This window comes from Alexandromys fortis, unplaced genomic scaffold, assembly GCF_014885135.2.
Source record: "Alexandromys fortis isolate MF-2015 unplaced genomic scaffold, M_Fortis_MF-2015_v1.1 scaffold_44, whole genome shotgun sequence".
Classification (NCBI taxonomy): domain Eukaryota; kingdom Metazoa; phylum Chordata; class Mammalia; order Rodentia; family Cricetidae; genus Alexandromys; species Alexandromys fortis.
The window spans coordinates 5,168,119-5,185,925 of NW_026067921.1; the positions used below are offsets into that span (position 1 = coordinate 5,168,119).

Genomic DNA, 17,807 nt, shown 5'->3' on the forward strand with positions numbered 1-17,807 from the left:
TCAGGTGTCCTCCTTCTCTCTCCATCTTGTTTTCTGAGATAGAGACTCACACTGAACAAAAGCCTCAGGGGTCTGCCTGTTCTGGGCTTACAGATGCTCATGGCTACCCCTGGCTTCTTACATGGGTTCTGAGGATCTGAACTCGGAATCTCATGCTTTTTTTTTTTTTTATACAAGCACTTCACTGACTGAGCCATTTCCCCAGGCATCCTCCTAATTATATTTCTAAAACAGGGTTTTAAAAATCAAGTTACAGAAACAAAACAAGAAAACCACAAGAACTTTGATTATAAACTCACACATTTTGTTTGTCATTTGGAAGGAATTTCTGTGAAATATACTGACAACAAGCTTTTAAGAAATAAATGTAAGTAAATTATGTATTTGGCAACCAAAACTGTAACAAATTCATTTTTTAAACAAATTCATTTTTAAGCACCATTTATATCTGTCAGACTTCCATGCTATTAGGAGTTGCGTATCTTAGGGGCTTGCAAGATGGCTGAGAGAGTAAAGGTGCAGCCACAAAGCTCGATGACCTGAGTTCAGTCCCCGGAACCCACGTTGTAGAAGGAGAGTCCAGAGCTCCCCAAGTTGTCCTCCAACTTCCACAAGTACCATGGATCCTGTGTGTGCTCACACGTGCCTGCATACACACACACACACACACACACACACACAAATAATAAATGGACTAAAACATTAAAATGGAATAGGTATTTCCATTCACCGGTGGCATGATCTCATACAGTTTTAGATCATGGTCTTCTAAGAGGTGACTTCACTTGGTGACAGTACTTTTCACACTGCCCAGGTGAATAAACCTGGCAGTCACACTCAACAGAGATCAGACAGATGCCCCTTATGGTGGATTCCAGGTGTTCACAGGCTCTCAACCTTGCGGGACAGAATCCAAGAGGATAGCCACCGTCTCTTCTCATCGTAAATGCTTTATGTTGATGACGCTGTAAGTTCCAACCCCTGCCAAATGGCAAGAGCTGCTTCATTTAAACTCACTCCACTTCCCATCCCTGGAGAGACCAGAGTTGACTCCTCTGTTTAACTGATGGTTTCATGAGGGGACTGTTAATACCTCACAGCCAGGTCTCCTAAGGCCTTGATGGCATGATGGAGTGTGTGGGGGAGGTATTTTTACTTCATCCCCAAGGACAAGGCCTGGTTCTGGGCATTTTGTACTATCTTTTAGACAGGCTAGATAAATAAACCACATGGTAAAAAACAGAGCTGTGAACACAGGCAGCATATGCCATTTTGCAAATACACTTCACCAGGACTTTATGTCTAAGAACCATGCCAAGAACTGTGGGACTTCTCACTCTGCTGGCTCCTGGCAGAGCCCAGATACTGCAAGGACGGCCCCGCCCACCCCAGGGAGGCCCCGCCCACCCCAGGGACGGTCCCGTCCACTGCAGGGGCGGCCCCGCCCTCTAGGGAAGCAGCATCTCCCTTCTGGGCCAAGGCTTAGAGCCAGGAGCACTGAAAAGAGAAACATAAGATCCTGAACTTTGAGAACGTTGAGCCTGCATTTGGGTTAAGAATTCCTTGAGTTCCCCTCTGATCTAAACTGATTGTGTGGCCCTCCCCATCCCTGCCCTCTGCTATCAGAGAAGTATGTAATCTGTTTGCCCGAGACAGGAACGGAATTCTCATCTTTCTAAGCTTGAGCTCTGGCTGAAAGCTGACCCAGGTCACTTGGTGTCCCCGCAGACCACGGCCAACAGCCTTGTTTTCCAACAAAACCACAGCCCTGCCTGGCTGCGGACTTCACCTGGACGGGTTGGTATTGCTGTTGTGATCGCTCCCTGTCCATTCCCAACCATCACAGACGTGAGGCAGAGCTATTTCCCACTGTGGTCAAGGCGGTAACAGAAACACGAGAAGCCGGAACTGACTACGGAGCTGGTCAGAAGGGCTGTGACTAGGGTTTGAGGAAGACCTGGCTGCAGCCTCTGGCCTTGCAGCTTTAGGCCGACACTTTAATCCCATAACCACAGTGCCTGCCACCGTATAGCATTCTGGAGCGACTGTGTGTGGCAGATATGGGTGCTAGGAATGGGTGTATATAATAACACAGAATGTTTAGAGAAATTGTGGGGTCTAAACTCCTCATCTTGCTTCCTGTGTTATCAGCTATGTGTCTGGGTAGCTGGGACTGACCAAATAAAACTCAGATGGGCAGGTAAATTTTCTTCCTGCTTTTCAAGGCTGGCAGGCAGGGAGGTGGCAGGGCCCCTTGCTCTTGGCTATGACACATGCATACTGGGAGCAGCATCACCTTCCGTTGCAGGACACCCCGTGCTCTGATACTTACCCAGTGATGGACGTGTCCACTTCATGCACCAGAGGAACTGCCAGTGTGAGCGTGTTGTCATGCAGGGCTTCAGAGCGCTCCATGTTCCCACTGTGGGACGAGAAGGACGAAGGGACAGCCGTCAGTGCACTTGGCTTGCCTGCCCCCGCTGCACATCAATCCTTACATTCTTTAGACTCACCGTATCCGTCCCATTCTGTTTGCGGTAGAGAACCCCTGTACAGAGGCGCATACAAAGGTATGGGGCAAGTAGTAGATATGGGAGGTGACCCCCAGGAAGCACCCATAGGTAACAGAGAAAGAGACCAGGAAAGAGAAGCCACTGGAGGCTTGCTACCTAGGAACTGTATGCTGGAGGCAGATGGGACTCAGGGTAGCTGGGGAGACTTTGGGAAGCAGGACAGAACATGTATCTTGGATGCCCCAACGGAGGGCACAGAGACCCTTAGGATGACTATGGTGGAACAGAGAGAGGACACAAATTCTCTGTCACACAGGTGAGCAGGCTCCCACAGAAGAAATCCCCAGCAGGGCAGCAGAAGCCAAGGTTTAACTCATCCTCATGAGTGCGCTGTAAGGATCTATGGTGGAGCCTCTGTCGTGTGGGACCTCCTAAAATGTTTGCTCCATAAACAGTGCTCTAGTTACATTCCTGCTGCTGGGATAAAACACCCCAAATAAAAGAAGCTTCAATAGCAGAGGAAAGAATTTTTCTGGGGCACACTTTTGGGAGAGGAAAATTAAGGTAGGGACTTAAAAAGGTAGCAGAGAGATGAACGCACTCATGTTATCTGCGTGTTATCACGTAGTTTTTGCCCATCCATCACAGTTCAGGATGCTGTCCTAGGGAACGGTGTGCTCACAATGGCCTAGATCTTCCCACGTCAATCAAAAATCAAAGACATGTCCGTAGGCTAATCCAGCCAAGAAAATCCCTCAACTGAGACTTCTTACCTAGTGACGGTGGCAAGTTGGCCGCACTAACCAGCATAAACTGTGGCTATCAAAGTTAGGACATGGTTGACAGGAAGGAGGTTTGTGAACATCTCAACCATGAACCCAGGGGCAGAGGGATCACCATTCTGGATCGACAGGAGAAGCTCAGATATCTTACAGCCCTGCCGCAAGAGCCAGAGGGCACTGAGCTTCTAGCCAGCTCAATGGAACTCCAAGCCAGGGCTCCAATCACTTCGATTCGCTATCTCAGTCAGGATTGGGGCGTGAATGCCATAGCGAGTGGCTGCCTGGGAAGACACATGCTCTTGGGTATAATCACAGAACCAATGGGGCACTTAAGGTTGGTTCTGTCACATGGAAGGGACAAAGGTTCCCAAGCGAAAGTGAAGCTTGCCCTTAGGGATGGAACCTGGGAGCCCCAGACCCTGTAAGGTTTGGGGCAGGATTTATCTCACCCACTTCCCTAGACCTACCTCCCAAACATCTGCTCCCCTCACCTGCTCCGCTGCCCTTCCCATCAGCCCCCACCCTACCTTCCTCTTCCAACCAGCAGGTGTTGAATGGCAACAGCACTAAAATAGCTCTCCAATCCCTTCTCTTCTCTCCCATTGTTCTAAGACAATGGTGCTCCATGACTCTGACCACACAGGGCCACTGCCCCAGGATCCTCCTGCCTTCCGGACATGGGATGACCTCAGTCCCTCACAGGGTGTCCACAGCACGTGACAGCAGGAGCAGGTGCCCTAGATTCCTTGCCTTGCCTTTTCCAGGGAGTAATCTAAGCATTGGAATCACTGCCGGGGCCAGTCCAGAGGTGACGTCCTTGTCAATGCGGTTGGTACACTGCTAAGCCCAGACCCTCCCTACTCTCAGCGTCCTTCCAGGCCAGAGGAATTGGCTCCTGATAGAAGAGTCATCCCTTAGCCTGTCATCTGCCCAGCCACCTGGGGCTGCTGGCAGCTCGCACCCAATAATGGTTTGATCTGTCATCAAGTAACGGCTCCAGAATGAGCCAAGTTGAAAAGCTGAGATAAAGGGGCCAAACATCAAACAACTTTTGCCATTCCTCAATCTCCATGTGCTGGGATTTTTCCAAGTGGGCTGCCACGCCAGGCTGATGATGGGGGAGATGCGGGGTCACAAGACGCTGTTTAGTCTCGGTTTGATGCCCTCTGAAAGCTTTAAGTAGGCAAGAGACCTTCAAAGGGTGGTGACAGACGAGAGAAATGACAGATATTTTAACTGTCTCATCTGAGATAAGGGGCTTTAGGGATCTGTCTGTCGTAGCAGGGAGCCAAGTATTTGTTAGGAGAACTCTTTGGGGTGGGTAGACCAGATTTCTACAAAATCTCCAAGAGAAACAATATGTGGACCAGTCCAGTATGTTTAAATGGCTTTGTGATCTCTTTAACATTTATGACCCAAGGAACACTAATGTATATGAGGTTTTTTTTTTAAACTTTAGTAGGTAGCGGGCATTTAAAAATGTCACTTACATTTATCCCTGTAACTGGTAAGTAGCAGGCACCTAACAGGTGTCTACGGAGCAGAGACGTGCTCAGCAGGGTTCAGGACTATACAAGTAAGTGGCTCTGGACCTTTAACATTAATTAGAATCAAGTTTTTCTCCAAACTCTGATGCCCAGTTTCTACCCCAGACTAATTAGATCCAAATCCCAGGCGTGGGTGGGGTTGCATCAGGCATCAGCAGATTTGAGAGCTCCCCAGGTGTTTCCACTGTGCCTGCAAGCCCAGCCACACCACTCGCTAATGGACATGTCATTCTAAGAGAGGAAGGGAAGCTTTCCCCATTGTGCTTCTGACCCCTGCCCTCTCAGGCCTCCCTCCCAGAGGGGAGTGAGGCTAGAGGCAGGTTGAATCGTTTTCTTTTTGACAAGGAAATCCTTTCCGTGTCCTGTTCCTTTTCATGACCACTGGCTGTGCTAGGTGTTGAAGGACTGACAGAACACAATGGTGGGCCTGCCCAACAGTGCATTTTCTGTGGATATAAGAAATAGGTTTCAGGTTTCCGTGGGCGTCTGCCTCCTTGTATTCAGGGCAGCAATTCCATGGGATGTGTGGAGCTGTTACATTGTGTCAGCATGACTGTTAGCTTTTAGTTTTAGACATGAGGCAACTTAGAAAGAGCTAGTTCCAGGACAGGCTCCAAAGCCACAGAGAAACCCTGTCTCGAAAAAGAAAAAACAAAAAAACAAAAAACAAAAACGAAAGAGTCTCAGTAAGGAATTGATGTGGGAGTCCCTTCTGTGTGCTGTGATTACCACTAATGAATAAAGAGACAGCTTTGGACCTATAGCAAGGCAGAACTTAGGTAGGCAGGGAAAGCTAGGCTGACTGCTGGGAGGAAGGGCGGAGTCAGAGGGATGCAATGGAGCCACTTCCTGAGATAAACGTGCTGAAATTTTGCTGGTAGGCCACGACCTCAGATTAATAGAAATGGGTTAAATTAAGATGTAAGAGTTAGGCAATAAGAAGCAAGAGCTAATGGGCCAAGCAATGATTTAAATAATATGGTTTCGTGTGATTATTTCGTGGCTGGGTGGCCAGGATGAAGAAGCGACACTTCTTCCCTCCAACAAGGGATCATCTATGTTGTGTTGGCTTGTGGATGTGTCTAGGAAGAGTTGCCTTAAATTAGTGTGTGAAGACTCAGTCTACTGTGAGCGTCAACATTCCTTAGGCAGGAGATTTAGAACTGTATACAAGTGGAGAAATCCCACTGAGGACAAGCCAGCGAGTGAACGTGTCTGCATTCAGTTCCTCTCTGTTGCTGACTACGGATGGGTGCGACACACTGCTGCCAGCTCCTGCTAAAGTGACGTCCCTGCTGCGATGAACTGTAGCCTGGATTGTCAAGCAAATATGTTCTTTTCTCTCATAAGTGCTTTCTGTTTGGGTACTTTATCACGGCAACAGAAATCAAACTTGAGACTACTAATCTCTCCAAAAGCTGTTGTCGGAACGTAGCTCAGATTTTCTGAGCCTGCTCCTGCCCTCAGTCACTCAAAACCTTTCTCTTTCAGCTCCATCTCTCATTGCCATGAGTGTTCCCCACCCTCTTTCAGGGACACCCATGAATACCATTCACTCCCATGTCTGTGGTTCACATGGGCACAACAGCTGGGTGCACTGTGGACTTCCACTGACATACTTTGTGTTTCAGGAAGGAAGTGCCCCTGCTACCATCACCTTAGGTTCTCTCTTGAGTTCTAGCTGCAGAAATGCGATCTGCCCTGTATGCATGTGTTCTTACTAGATCACAATGATGTTTCATGTGAATTTGAAAATAAAGCAAACAGAAAATAACAAAGTCTTGCGAATCAGTGGGAAATGGCTGGAAAGACAGCTTTGAGACAATTGGTATAACTGGACCATGGGCTGTGGGTTAGATGTACCAATGTTGAAGCTCCTGAGTTTGTTCTTGGGGAATTACAGGTCAAGGGGCATGGTTTCTATAACTGGTTTTCAGATGGTTAAAAAAAAAAAAAACAATCTACATAGAAAGAAAGGCTAAATCCATGAATCAGAATGTCAACATTCGGTGAATCTGGGTAAAAGGTACACTGAGGTTCTTGTGACATATTTTCAACTAGAAACTTAGAGTTTTAAAATTATTTTAAAGTGTGTGTGTGTGCACGTGCACACACATGCATGCATGCAGCAATATGAATATAAGGGCAATGTCTGGGGAAGCCAGAAGAGGATGTCAGGTCCACTGGAGCCTGAGCTACAGACAGCTGTAGCTGACTAGGCTGGGTGCTGGGAACTGAACTCAGGTCCTCAGCAAGAGTAGCATACCCTCTTTACTTCTGAGCCATTTCTCTAGCCAAATAACTAGAACTGTAAGTCAACACGCTGTTTTGGGTGTGCACACCCTGCCTGCACCTCATCAGTGTTGGTCTGTCCCAGCTTACTGACCCAATGGTGTTTCCTTCTTTGAACCTGCTAGCCATTTAATACTGAGATGTTGCTTCAAGGCATGCATAGGCTGTGGCTCAAAGAGGCGGCTCATAAACCGGGAAGGCTAGCTCAGGCACTCACAGCTACACATATTCCTAGGAGGAGACGTCACCATTCCCTACAGGCCTCTCTGTCTGTCTGCCTGGCTTCCAAAGACAGTCTTGTTCTCTAGGTACACTACTTGGGGGCCTCTGCCAGCTGGCTTCACCAGGCTCTCAGGCTGCAGGTGGTTTTCCCCGCTTTGTCAAACGATTCAGTGTGTATCCCTGAGACACAGAGGGTCTGACCTGACAATCCTCAGAGAACATCTGTCCGATATGGAAAACATGGCCAAGCAGGAACTGGCCACATTAGTTATACGATCTTGAACTAGAAAGTCACCTCAGCAGCCTGTCTCTCCTCAGTTGCAGACTTCCCCATGACTAGCCAATCCTTGGGCCTCCCAGGTTTGGTCAGATGTGGTGAGTAGGGGTGACGTTAGTCCTAACTGGATTTGACCTAAGCTTGAGTAGATTGGCAAGCACCCAGCAGAAACAGCTCCGGGCAAGTCTGTGAGAGCACTCTCAGGGAAGACTAACAGAGGGAGGATTAACCCCCACTCAGTGGAAGTTAGGTCTTGCCCCAGAAGCTCAGATACAAGAAGTTGCAAGAAAAAAGTAGCATGCAGACACCTGCCTTCCATCCCAGCTCTGTCATTATTGGGTCACTGGGAGGTGAGCAAACCGTCTCTCAGGGCAACCCCTTCCATGAGTTCCCAGCCTGATGAACTGTATCCCTTTATTCGTGAGCCACCACAAGCCTTGCCTCCCCTGAGCCTCCTCTCCTCGGGCATTTGGTCACAGCAGTGAGAGAAGAGACAAATTCACTCAGCAAGCAGAACCTGATGACCGCCCTGCAGACGTCAGATCCCACCCAGGGCTAAGGGGGATTTATCACCGAGTAACCATCTTCACATCCTCTGCATCCTAGGGATGCCCAAGGCATGTCCCTTCCCAATCTCATGATGTTTTTATCTTTGAAAATAGTCTGTTTAAGTCCTTTTTACCTCTGAGCAGTCACGATGAAGCTGAGGAAGGCCTCTTCCCCAGACAGGTGGCTTGTATCAAAGATGACGCTGAACTCATACTAGGAGAAAAGAAAGAAATCACTTTTGGCGACCACGAGCCATCCACATTTTGAACTATGTTTTCTAGAACAGTCTGCAGTTTATGTCCTCTGGAAGCTCGTCTGCATAGCAAATGTTATTTTTTTAATGTGTATCTGAGTTTTCAGGCCCAAGGAGGCTCCCACAGCAGAACCATGCCCTTTCCCCCACTCTAGTGAGAGGCATGCCACCCCTTTCAGACAGGAAGTCCTAGAGGAAGTGGCACCCTGGAACTGCAAGACCAGGAGTTTCTGATTTTACTTCTATTCCCTTCCCAGGCTTTGCCAAGTTTGCGTATCTCGTCAGCTGTGACGTTTCTAAGATAGTCTTTAATTCCAGCCAAGGCTGACAGATTGTGAATTGTTTAACATATCTCAATTGTTTGGTTTCCATTAAAGTAAGTTCTAGGCAATTGCATGCTTTTTGAGATATTAAATTCTGTTCAACTGAATGCTACTTGAGAGCCATGGGAATGAAGCATTAAATTGGACTGTTATCTACGATGGACACAAACATCTCCTTTCTAGGCAGAAATCTCTGTGGCAGTGGGACTCCGTTTCTGAGGAGGATGAGGTATGGAGACAGCGGAGGTGGAGACAAAAGAGGGGGCAGTTAAGGGCCTTGTCCCTGTAGAGTTAGAACTGGCAGGACATCTGAGTTAAGTCAACCATACTAAATACTGAAATGAGGGAAGGACACACGGTCAGAGATGAAGGCACGAAACTGGTCAGGCTGGAAGCGAGTGACCAGACACACGGCCAATCACAGTGAGCCCGAAGAGTAGTCACGAGACTTGAGCAGGTGTCCTGGCCCCTGATGACCCCAGGATTTGAGAACAGGTGAGTGTGAGGGGGCCACAGATAGGGGATGCTCAGTCCTTGTGTAACTTGCTGGGTTTCTAACCCCCCTCTCCATCATCACCCTTGGGTTTAGTCTTGCTAAGGGTCTTAACATCCGTATGTGAGATTTTCAAAAAAAATGAAGCAGAATATGGTTATTAGTTTATATGATGTCTGCAGCAGAAATAGGAGATCACTGCTCTGTTAGTCTTTATCTCTAATGACATTATGACATATCCAGAGTTAATACATGTTGATGAAATTCAATTCCACTAGGAGAGACAACTACAGGTTTGATTTTGTGATATGAGTCGGATTTTTATAGCAGAGTAGCATGTTTAAGAAAAAGTGTGTTTTTTTATGAAGTCTATTTTCTGTTACTCAAAAAAATTAAATGAAGTGATGTGTGTGTGTGCGTGTGCACGTGGGTGCACATGTATGCATTCAAACTACATCCTTTACCATGGACAGAGCTACCTACCATGCCTGGTCTTCCTCCCTATGCCCCATCTGGGCTCATAGACTATAGGACATGGTACATCAAATGCAGTTGATGTGTTTGGGCAGTTTGCCAAGCCATGAGTCAACCTTATTTCATTCTCAAACAATGACCAGGTGCCCGGGAGACAACGGTCTGGCTCTATGACTAGGTGGGGGAGGGAACGGAGCTTCTACTTCTTCATGGGAGAAAAGTTAAACCGGAGAGTTTTCTTTAAGATCCTAACAGAGGAAACATTTCTGATCAGGCCTCTTTAGATTCTAGTTTTGTTTCCATAAACCAGTCTGGTCATTTTTCCTAACCATGGCACACACTAGAATGTTCCATAAATATCTACTATGCTATGTAGTAGCATAGTATGCTATGAGCTTAAGAAACCTGTCTCTTTCTAAATACCAACTTGGCCGCAATGCCTATAACTTTTCAAAATATGAACCAGAATACAGGTTTTTCTGTTGGGAAAATTTGGGGGATCTCCAGAAAATCTTGAGGACCCAAGGGAATGACAGAGTCAGGGCTGTGGGTCACTACTTCATGCCACATATTCTCCCGTGTCCTGTTACAGACTCAGAATAGTACAGAATGTCCCAGAAAAGAAAAAAAAATTAGAAAGGAACATTAACCATTAACAAAGCACAAAGGAGTCTGTGGTGTCATCCCTGATTGGAAATGATGAGGCTCAGAGAGACAGGAGATGTAACCATAGATCCCTTGGAACAGAGCACCAGTGACAGACACACACCAGGGCTTTTGTAGTCACCCAGCCACCACAGGAGGCAGGATGTGCGTGCATGCATAGCATCAAGTGACTGATGGGAAGAGCTGGGGGACAGTGGTCTAGGAAGCACCCATCTCTGCCAGGGCCTCACCTTCGACTTTGACCTCATGAAAGGAAATCCCACACTGCACTTGAGGAAGTCCGATTCCAGCAGCTCACAGGAAATGCCCATCTCCTCCTGAAACAGAAAAATGGCAGCAGATGACAAGACTACATGGAAGACAGAGGCATAGGAGGGCCCCAGTGATGCCATCAGGTCCTTGAGAGCCATTTTGCTGTCCCCGGTTGTGGTGCACTCGGGAGCTCTGAGCCCAGACCAAGCCTCCCATTCATTTCTGGATGTCTGCCCACTTCCCTAGCATCCCCTGAGAGGGCAGAACTACACAGAAATTTAGGCCAATGTCCACCAGATTTGGAATCACACAGAAGACCCCTCTCAGCACGACTGTGAGGATGTTTCTAGAAAGATTTAACTAAGAAGGGAAGATGCACCCTGACTATGGACAGCACCATCCCATGGGTTGGGATACAGACTGCATGAAGAAGGGCCAGTAAGATTCCTCAGTGGGTAAAGGTGTTAGCTGCTAAGCCGGATGACCTGAGTTTAATCCCTGGGGCCCACATAGTAGAAGGAAAGAACCAATTCTTCCACACTGTGCTCTGCTCTCCCCAGATATATCTGTTGTTTATATAAGTTCACACACATACACATATAGACACAATAAATAAATAACTACAGTGAGATTTCTTTTTAAAGAAAAAAGTGAGTTGAGCACCAGCGTCTACCTCTCTCTGCTTCCTGACTGCAGATACAGCGTGACCAGATGTCTTATGCTCCTGCTGCCATGATGGATTGTGTACCCTCAAACTGTGAGCCAGAATAAACCCCCCTTTCTTAAGCTGCTTTTGTCAGGTGTTTTGTTATCAACAGGAGAAAAAAGAGTCTAAACCGAGGTTTCCTTGGTAAGCTGGACTGGACCACAGGTGGGCTGAAAGCTTCCTAAGGTTTGTACCAAAAACCAACAACACCATCTTTTATTGTCACCTCCTAGGCCATCATCTGTGTCAGGATGGAGCTGGCTACCTCCTTCCCTGCCACTGGCTGTCAGAAACTCATTGAAGTGGATGCCGAATGAAAGCTTTGTATGTTCTGTGAGAAACAGCATGGCTGATGCTCTCGGTGAAGAGAAGGGTCATGTGGTCCAAATCAGGGGTGGGAATGACAGATAAGGTTCCCCCAGGAAGCAAGGCGTTTTGACCCACGGCAGAGTGTGCCTGCTGTTGAGTATGGGGCATTCTTGTTATAGAGCAAGGAGAACTGGAGAGAGGAAGTGCAGGTCTGTTTGTGGACAGACTGTGGATGCCGGTCTGAGTGCTCTCAACTTGGCTATTGTACAAGGAGAGAAGGATATCCCTGGACTGACAGATACTACTGTGCCGCATCAGTTAGGACCTAAAAGAGCTATCAGAAAGCTTTTTAATCTCTCTAAAGATGATGTCTGTCAAAATGTTATTAAAGAACCCTTAAACAAAGAAGGAAAGGAGCCCAGGACGAAAGTACCCAAGATTCAGTGTCTTGTTACTTCATATGTCCTGTGACACAAATGCCGATGTATCGCTCTGAAGAAACAACACACTAAGAAAAACAAGGAGGAGGCTGCAGAATATGCTAAACCGTTGGCCAAGACAGTGCAGGAAGCCAAAGAAAAGTGCCAAGAATGGATTGCCAAGAGATGTAGGCTGTCCTTGCTCAGGACTTCTACTTCCAAGTCTTAGTCCAGTCAAAAAGAAGTATTTAAGGATAACAAATAACCATACCTTGGAAAGACAGCAGCAAAACAAACAAACAAAACACACCAAGGGAACTACGATTTCTTTCCATAGCTCAAGGCACCAGCTTTCCCAGGATGGAGAGTAGATGCCAGGGTGGGTGGTGTTTACCGTGTTTTCAGCTTTGGCTGCACTCTGCAAACACTGGCTTGAGAGAATGCAGACAGAAGCTACAGGGAGCCGCTCTTGCCTCACTTCAACACTAGGTTTCTAACCAAGGTCAGAGGAAATCCCGAAGGCTCTCATGACCCACAGGCTTCTCTGTGCTCCTGAGACCAAATTAGGGCATCTATGGCACTGGAGACAGAAGTAGTAGAGAGCCAACACTTGTTGAGTGCCAACCTTGTATCTCAGGTCTGGAGACTGACATTCAGTGACATCGTGGGACGTCCCCAAGGTCATTCAGAAGATAGGGCCCAAGCCAGAAAGACTCTGGATAAGACTTGGCAACTCTGGAAGCAATCTCCTCACTCCTTTCATGGTCTATACCATCCAGATAATGAGCATGGCTGAAGAGAGTGGCTAGGAACCAGCCGCAGACTTGGGCACTGTGAAACCACCATGCTCCTTTCAGTCAAATTCCTTTCCTTTTTTACCGAGTCAGGGTCTCATACAGCCCAGCTGGCTTTGAACTCACTATGTAGTTGGGCTCATGTTCCTAATCCTGGGATTATCAGCATGTGCCACCACATCCAGCTCTTCCACCCAATCTTCGGGGTCTGTTTTTAGCACTGTTTATTTTATTTACAGTGGTTTGAAAGAAAATGCCTCCCAAAGGGAGAGGCATGATCAGGAATGATGGCTTCATTGAAGTAGTTGTAGCCTTGTTGGAGGAAATGTGTTCCTGTGCAGGTGGGCTTTGCGGTGGTCTTTTCTCTACCTACACTCAGTGTGGTAGACAGTTCACTTCCTCTTGCCCAGGGATCAAGATGTAGAACTCTCGTTCCTTCTCCAGCACCATCCCTGCCTCGGTGCTGCCATGTTTCCTGATGGTAATAGACTAAGCCTCTGAAACTGCAAGCCAGCCCTAGTAAATGTTTCCCTTTATAAGAGTTGTGGTCATAGTGTCTCTCCCCAGCAATAGAAACCCTAACTAAGACAACAACTTCTATACATTTTTCTAGTAAAAATATGAACATTTGCATTGGGCGGTGGTGGCACATGCCTTTAATCCCAGCACTTGGGAGGCAGAGGTGGGTGGATCTCTGAGTTTGAAGCTAGCTAGGTCTACAGAGAGAGTTAAAGGACAGCCAAGGCTGTTACACAGAGAAACCCTATCTTTAAAAAGGACAATAACAACAAAGAAGATCTGGGCAGGAGATATGTCTTAGTGGTTAGGAGCTCTGACTCCTCTTGTGGAAAACTGGGGTTTGAGTCCCAGCATCCACATGGCAATTCTCGATCAATCGTAACTCCAGATCTGACACATTTTCTGACCTTCTAGGGTTCCTGCATGAATGTAGTGCACATACCTGCACTCAGGCACACTCACACTAATATAAAATAAATATTTAAAAATATAAGCATTTGCCACAGTACATCAATTTGTAGATCCATCCTGCCGTTAAAGTACTTTATGAACTTAAATATACAGGTACAGAAATGACAAATAATGGGCTCAGAAGTCAAGAAGTGGCACAGGAGGCTTCTGGGATGCCAAGGATGCTCTTAACATTTATTAAAATTTGTTTATGTGTCTATGTTTGCGCCACATGTGTACAGTTCCCATGGAGGCAAGAGAAGGGCAGCAGATCTCTTGTAGCTACAATTATAGGCAGTCTTAAGGCACCATTATGTGGGTGCTGGGAATCGAACTCAGGTCCTCTGCAAGAGCAACAAGCACTCATAACCACTGAGCCATCTCTCCAGCCCTGGCAGTGTGTTTTCAAGAGGCTAATCAGCACCAGCGAGCTATTACCTTATGTCTACGACATCTTTGAGAGTCATAATTACAAAGTACCAAGTGATTTCAAGCGTAGCATAAAGCCAACCTATTTTCACAAGTTTCTATTTATTTTGCAAGCAAAGTCCTAACAAAATATTTTGAAAATATTTTGACTATGAAATCTTGGACTGGACTTTAAGGCCAATTCACTAACTGGCCCTTTTCCCAGTCCCATTTTATTTCCCTGGCTAGCAAGGGCAGCTGACAGGGTTCCTCTCTAACAATCACAGGTAATCCAATTGAAATTTCATAGCAACACATACATTATGCTCAAGATAGGAAATCATCAATTATTTTTTTTAAACTGCAGTGACGGAAAGTGTCCTTGGTCTGTACGCACATGCTTCTTGGTGTCTGGCACTGAATACTCTTGACTTTGCAGTTATTGAGTGAGTGGGCTTGACTCATGGAAGCCTCAAGTGAGGGGTCTGCAAACAGCAACTCATTCGCTTGCCTGGCTGGCATGAGGGATGCTGGCCTCGAAGAAGCCCTCTTTTCCAGGTATACCTGGCTGCCCAACTTCTGGGCACAGGGCCAGCAGCGTCAGGTTCCAGACTCTAACAACGTGGGGGTGTTTGGAGGATCAGACAATGGAGCCAGTGAGCCTGTCTGGCCTTTTGGCCTCTTTCCTCTCATTTGCAGGAGGGTTTGATTTCAGGCTCAGTGAAGGGACTTATTTGGCCACCAACATAGCAGCTTTGGAGAACAGAACGCCTATGGTGAGCTTGCTCTCAGAGTCAGGGTGAACTTGGAGTTTTGACTTTCATTTTCTAGTTCCTACCTGTGTTTGCCAAACTGAAGAGGGCCCTTGGGTCTCCATGTCCGGCTGTCAGTTTGATGTTCCTCCAAGACCCTTTTATTAGGGTCCTTTGATTAGGGGTTCTGTTTGGAAGCGTTTAGCGGAAACTCCCTAGTTAGAGGAACCAGAGGAGAGCAAAGCTCCCAATGACTTGGTTCGATAGAAAGAGGGATTACTCCTAGAGTAACTTCATTGGTTCTCTTCAACAACGAGTCAGTTGGTCTCATCACAGAATGGTCCTGCTCCAGAGGGCCATTCTTCTAGACAGGGCTCATGAAATTCCCAGTGGTGAAACACACGTGGGCCTGCAGCTGAGAAAGGGAGTGTGCTTTGCCTTTCACATCTAGGCTTCAACTGTTGACTCAGATATGCAACAGCTATGTGTGTCATCATGCAAATAAACCACGCTTTCTACACACCTGCATTTCACCACCTGCCAGATGAAGTCATGACACCTGCCTGAGATGACCCCTGATGCCCCACCAGGCTGAGGGATGTGGGGTTGTTTTCCTAGATGGCCTCTGCTCAACAGTGCCTCGCTAACACGCCAGGCACTGAGTTAAACCCACTGTCTAAGGACTTTGATCACCTCTTAATCGTCTCTTTATGAGGAGGAAACTGGAGTGCAAAGGCATTCTGTCACTTGCTGAAGGGTCCTAGTGGGCAAAATATGGGCATATGGATGCTCAAAGTCCATGCCCAGCCCTGTCCCTCTGCACATTGTCTTTACACATAAATTCCTGTCTCCTGGTTCAATTCCCAGCTCCATGGATCTAGTACAGAACACAACATGGGTGAGGAAAGACTTCTCATTTGAACATCTTGTAAACGAGACTTAGGTTCTGACATAAACTCTGTCGTATGTCACATGTGACATGCATAGGATGTTGTGTGCTCTGCCACTGTCTTATACCGTTTCTGCACTCACGGGTGCATCCGTTCATCAACCATTCACGGATCCACTCATCGCTCTTCCAGCAAAGCTCAGAACAAAGGGCTTGATGACTAACAGTTGAGAGCAGACACCTCAACTGTTAGCAGAGGGAACAGTGTTAACACATTTTAGTACATAAGGACATGATCTAGCCTCTAGCTGATCAACGAGTAGACAAAATGTGGAGTATTCATGGGCTGGGGTATTTCCAACAACAAGAAGGTGCTGGTGCATATCACAGCACAAATGTCTCTTGAAATCCAAATGTTAAGTGAAAGGACCCAGTCACGGTTCCAGTCCAGGAATATTTCTATCCACTTACGTGAGATGTGCCTCATAGGTGAATAAAGAGAGGGGGTACATTAGTGGCTGCCTCGTGTGGGAAGGGATGGAGGGGGAAAGGTGGCATGCACAAGCTATGAGATTCTTCCAGAACGGATGCTCTGAAATTATTGTTGTTTCCCCTACTCTGTGCTGTGTTGTGCCTCTGGGCTTCCTTGCACTGCTCTCTTGTTTAGCAGCGTTCAGGAGTAATAAACAATGAACACTTCCACAGATTCCTAATCAGGAGCAGGATCTCCCAGGAGGGCCAGCTGTGCACTAGACCTGGCTGAGGACGGGACACAGAAACCACATGCATGCTGCTCTCACCAGGCCCTGGTGGAGAGCTGCGTCACCAGACAGCAGCACTTCCTTAATCTCTCTGATGCTACAGGGAAGACGGTGATGGTGGCCCATAGAAAGCTTTGTTTAAAAGACCACATGGAGGTCTCTGCATGGCTCCACTGAACCAAAGTGAGCAGCCTGGGTACGTGTTGCTAGAAAGCTCGCTGGAAGTTGGATGGTGTTAAGGTCCTCCAGTTGACTTCAGGCCTTCCTTTCCAGTGTAGGATCTTTATTTTTCTCAAGATAGGGCTTTACTATATAGCCAAAGCTAGACTGAACTCTAAATCCTCTTGCCTCTGCCTCTTGAATCTCGGGACTACAGACATGTTCCACCACACCAGCTCAGCATGAGACATTTTAGGGAGAATCCTGAGTGTCTGAGTGTAAACTGAGAGAAGCAAACAGTCATCTGTGAAACTCCTGCACCCAAGACTAATGCAGCCACCATCAACCTGCAGGTTATAGCACATTCCCCCGCAGAAGGGAAACATCAGCACCTCTGCCGGCTTGTAACCATGGTGATAACTCAGCCCCCATGCAGTGATGGTCATCCCAGACTGCGAGTCTTCAGGAAACCTTGGGTGACATGATTTTTGTACACCATGCCTCAACAGCAGGGAGTTAGATGAGACTGGGTGCATTCAGAACATATTACTATAGATAATTCAGAGACATGAGCTCTAGTCCCAGGACTATTTGTCCTAGAGAAAATCCATCCATCCATCCATCCATCCATCCATCCATCCATCCATCCATCCTCTTGTGTCTTTTATGTGTCTACAACAGGAAACAGCTTTGACAAACTAACTTTCATGTGTGAAAGGGTCATGTTTTCAATTCTTATATGTCCTTGTCAATTTCTTGTTTAATAATAAATATCAATGAAATATCCACAGTGCTCTTTATTGGCCCATATGCTTTTGTAATCCAGTCATTGGTGTCTCTAAGGAGGATGTCAGGCCTGGCAGAAGGGAGGAGGGCTAACTGGTTCTAAGAATAAAGAGTGGCACATGCTCCCTGAGTGTTGGGGCAATCTGTGTATAAGAAGTGGAATGGATACCTATAGGAAGAGCACCAGGCCTCCCTACTTCACCCCATAAACA

The 17,807-nt window shown here is 47.0% G+C and overlaps 1 protein-coding gene and 1 pseudogene across 1 annotated transcript in view; one reads left to right on the top strand and one right to left on the bottom strand.

Annotated features, from left to right (window-relative positions):
* Window positions 1–17,807, bottom strand: part of Itga9 (integrin subunit alpha 9) — a 299,993-nt gene that overhangs the window by 61,489 nt on the left and 220,697 nt on the right. Inside the window, exons 19-21 of the mRNA XM_050141583.1 lie at window positions 10,622–10,708; window positions 8,316–8,395; window positions 2,333–2,422 (exon numbers count right to left, since the gene is read on the bottom strand). Of these exons, the coding sequence (XP_049997540.1) occupies window positions 2,333–2,422; window positions 8,316–8,395; window positions 10,622–10,708 (257 nt within the window). The remainder of the gene's footprint in view (window positions 1–2,332; window positions 2,423–8,315; window positions 8,396–10,621; window positions 10,709–17,807) is intronic.
* Window positions 11,601–12,342, top strand: LOC126501191 (40S ribosomal protein S6-like; annotated as a pseudogene).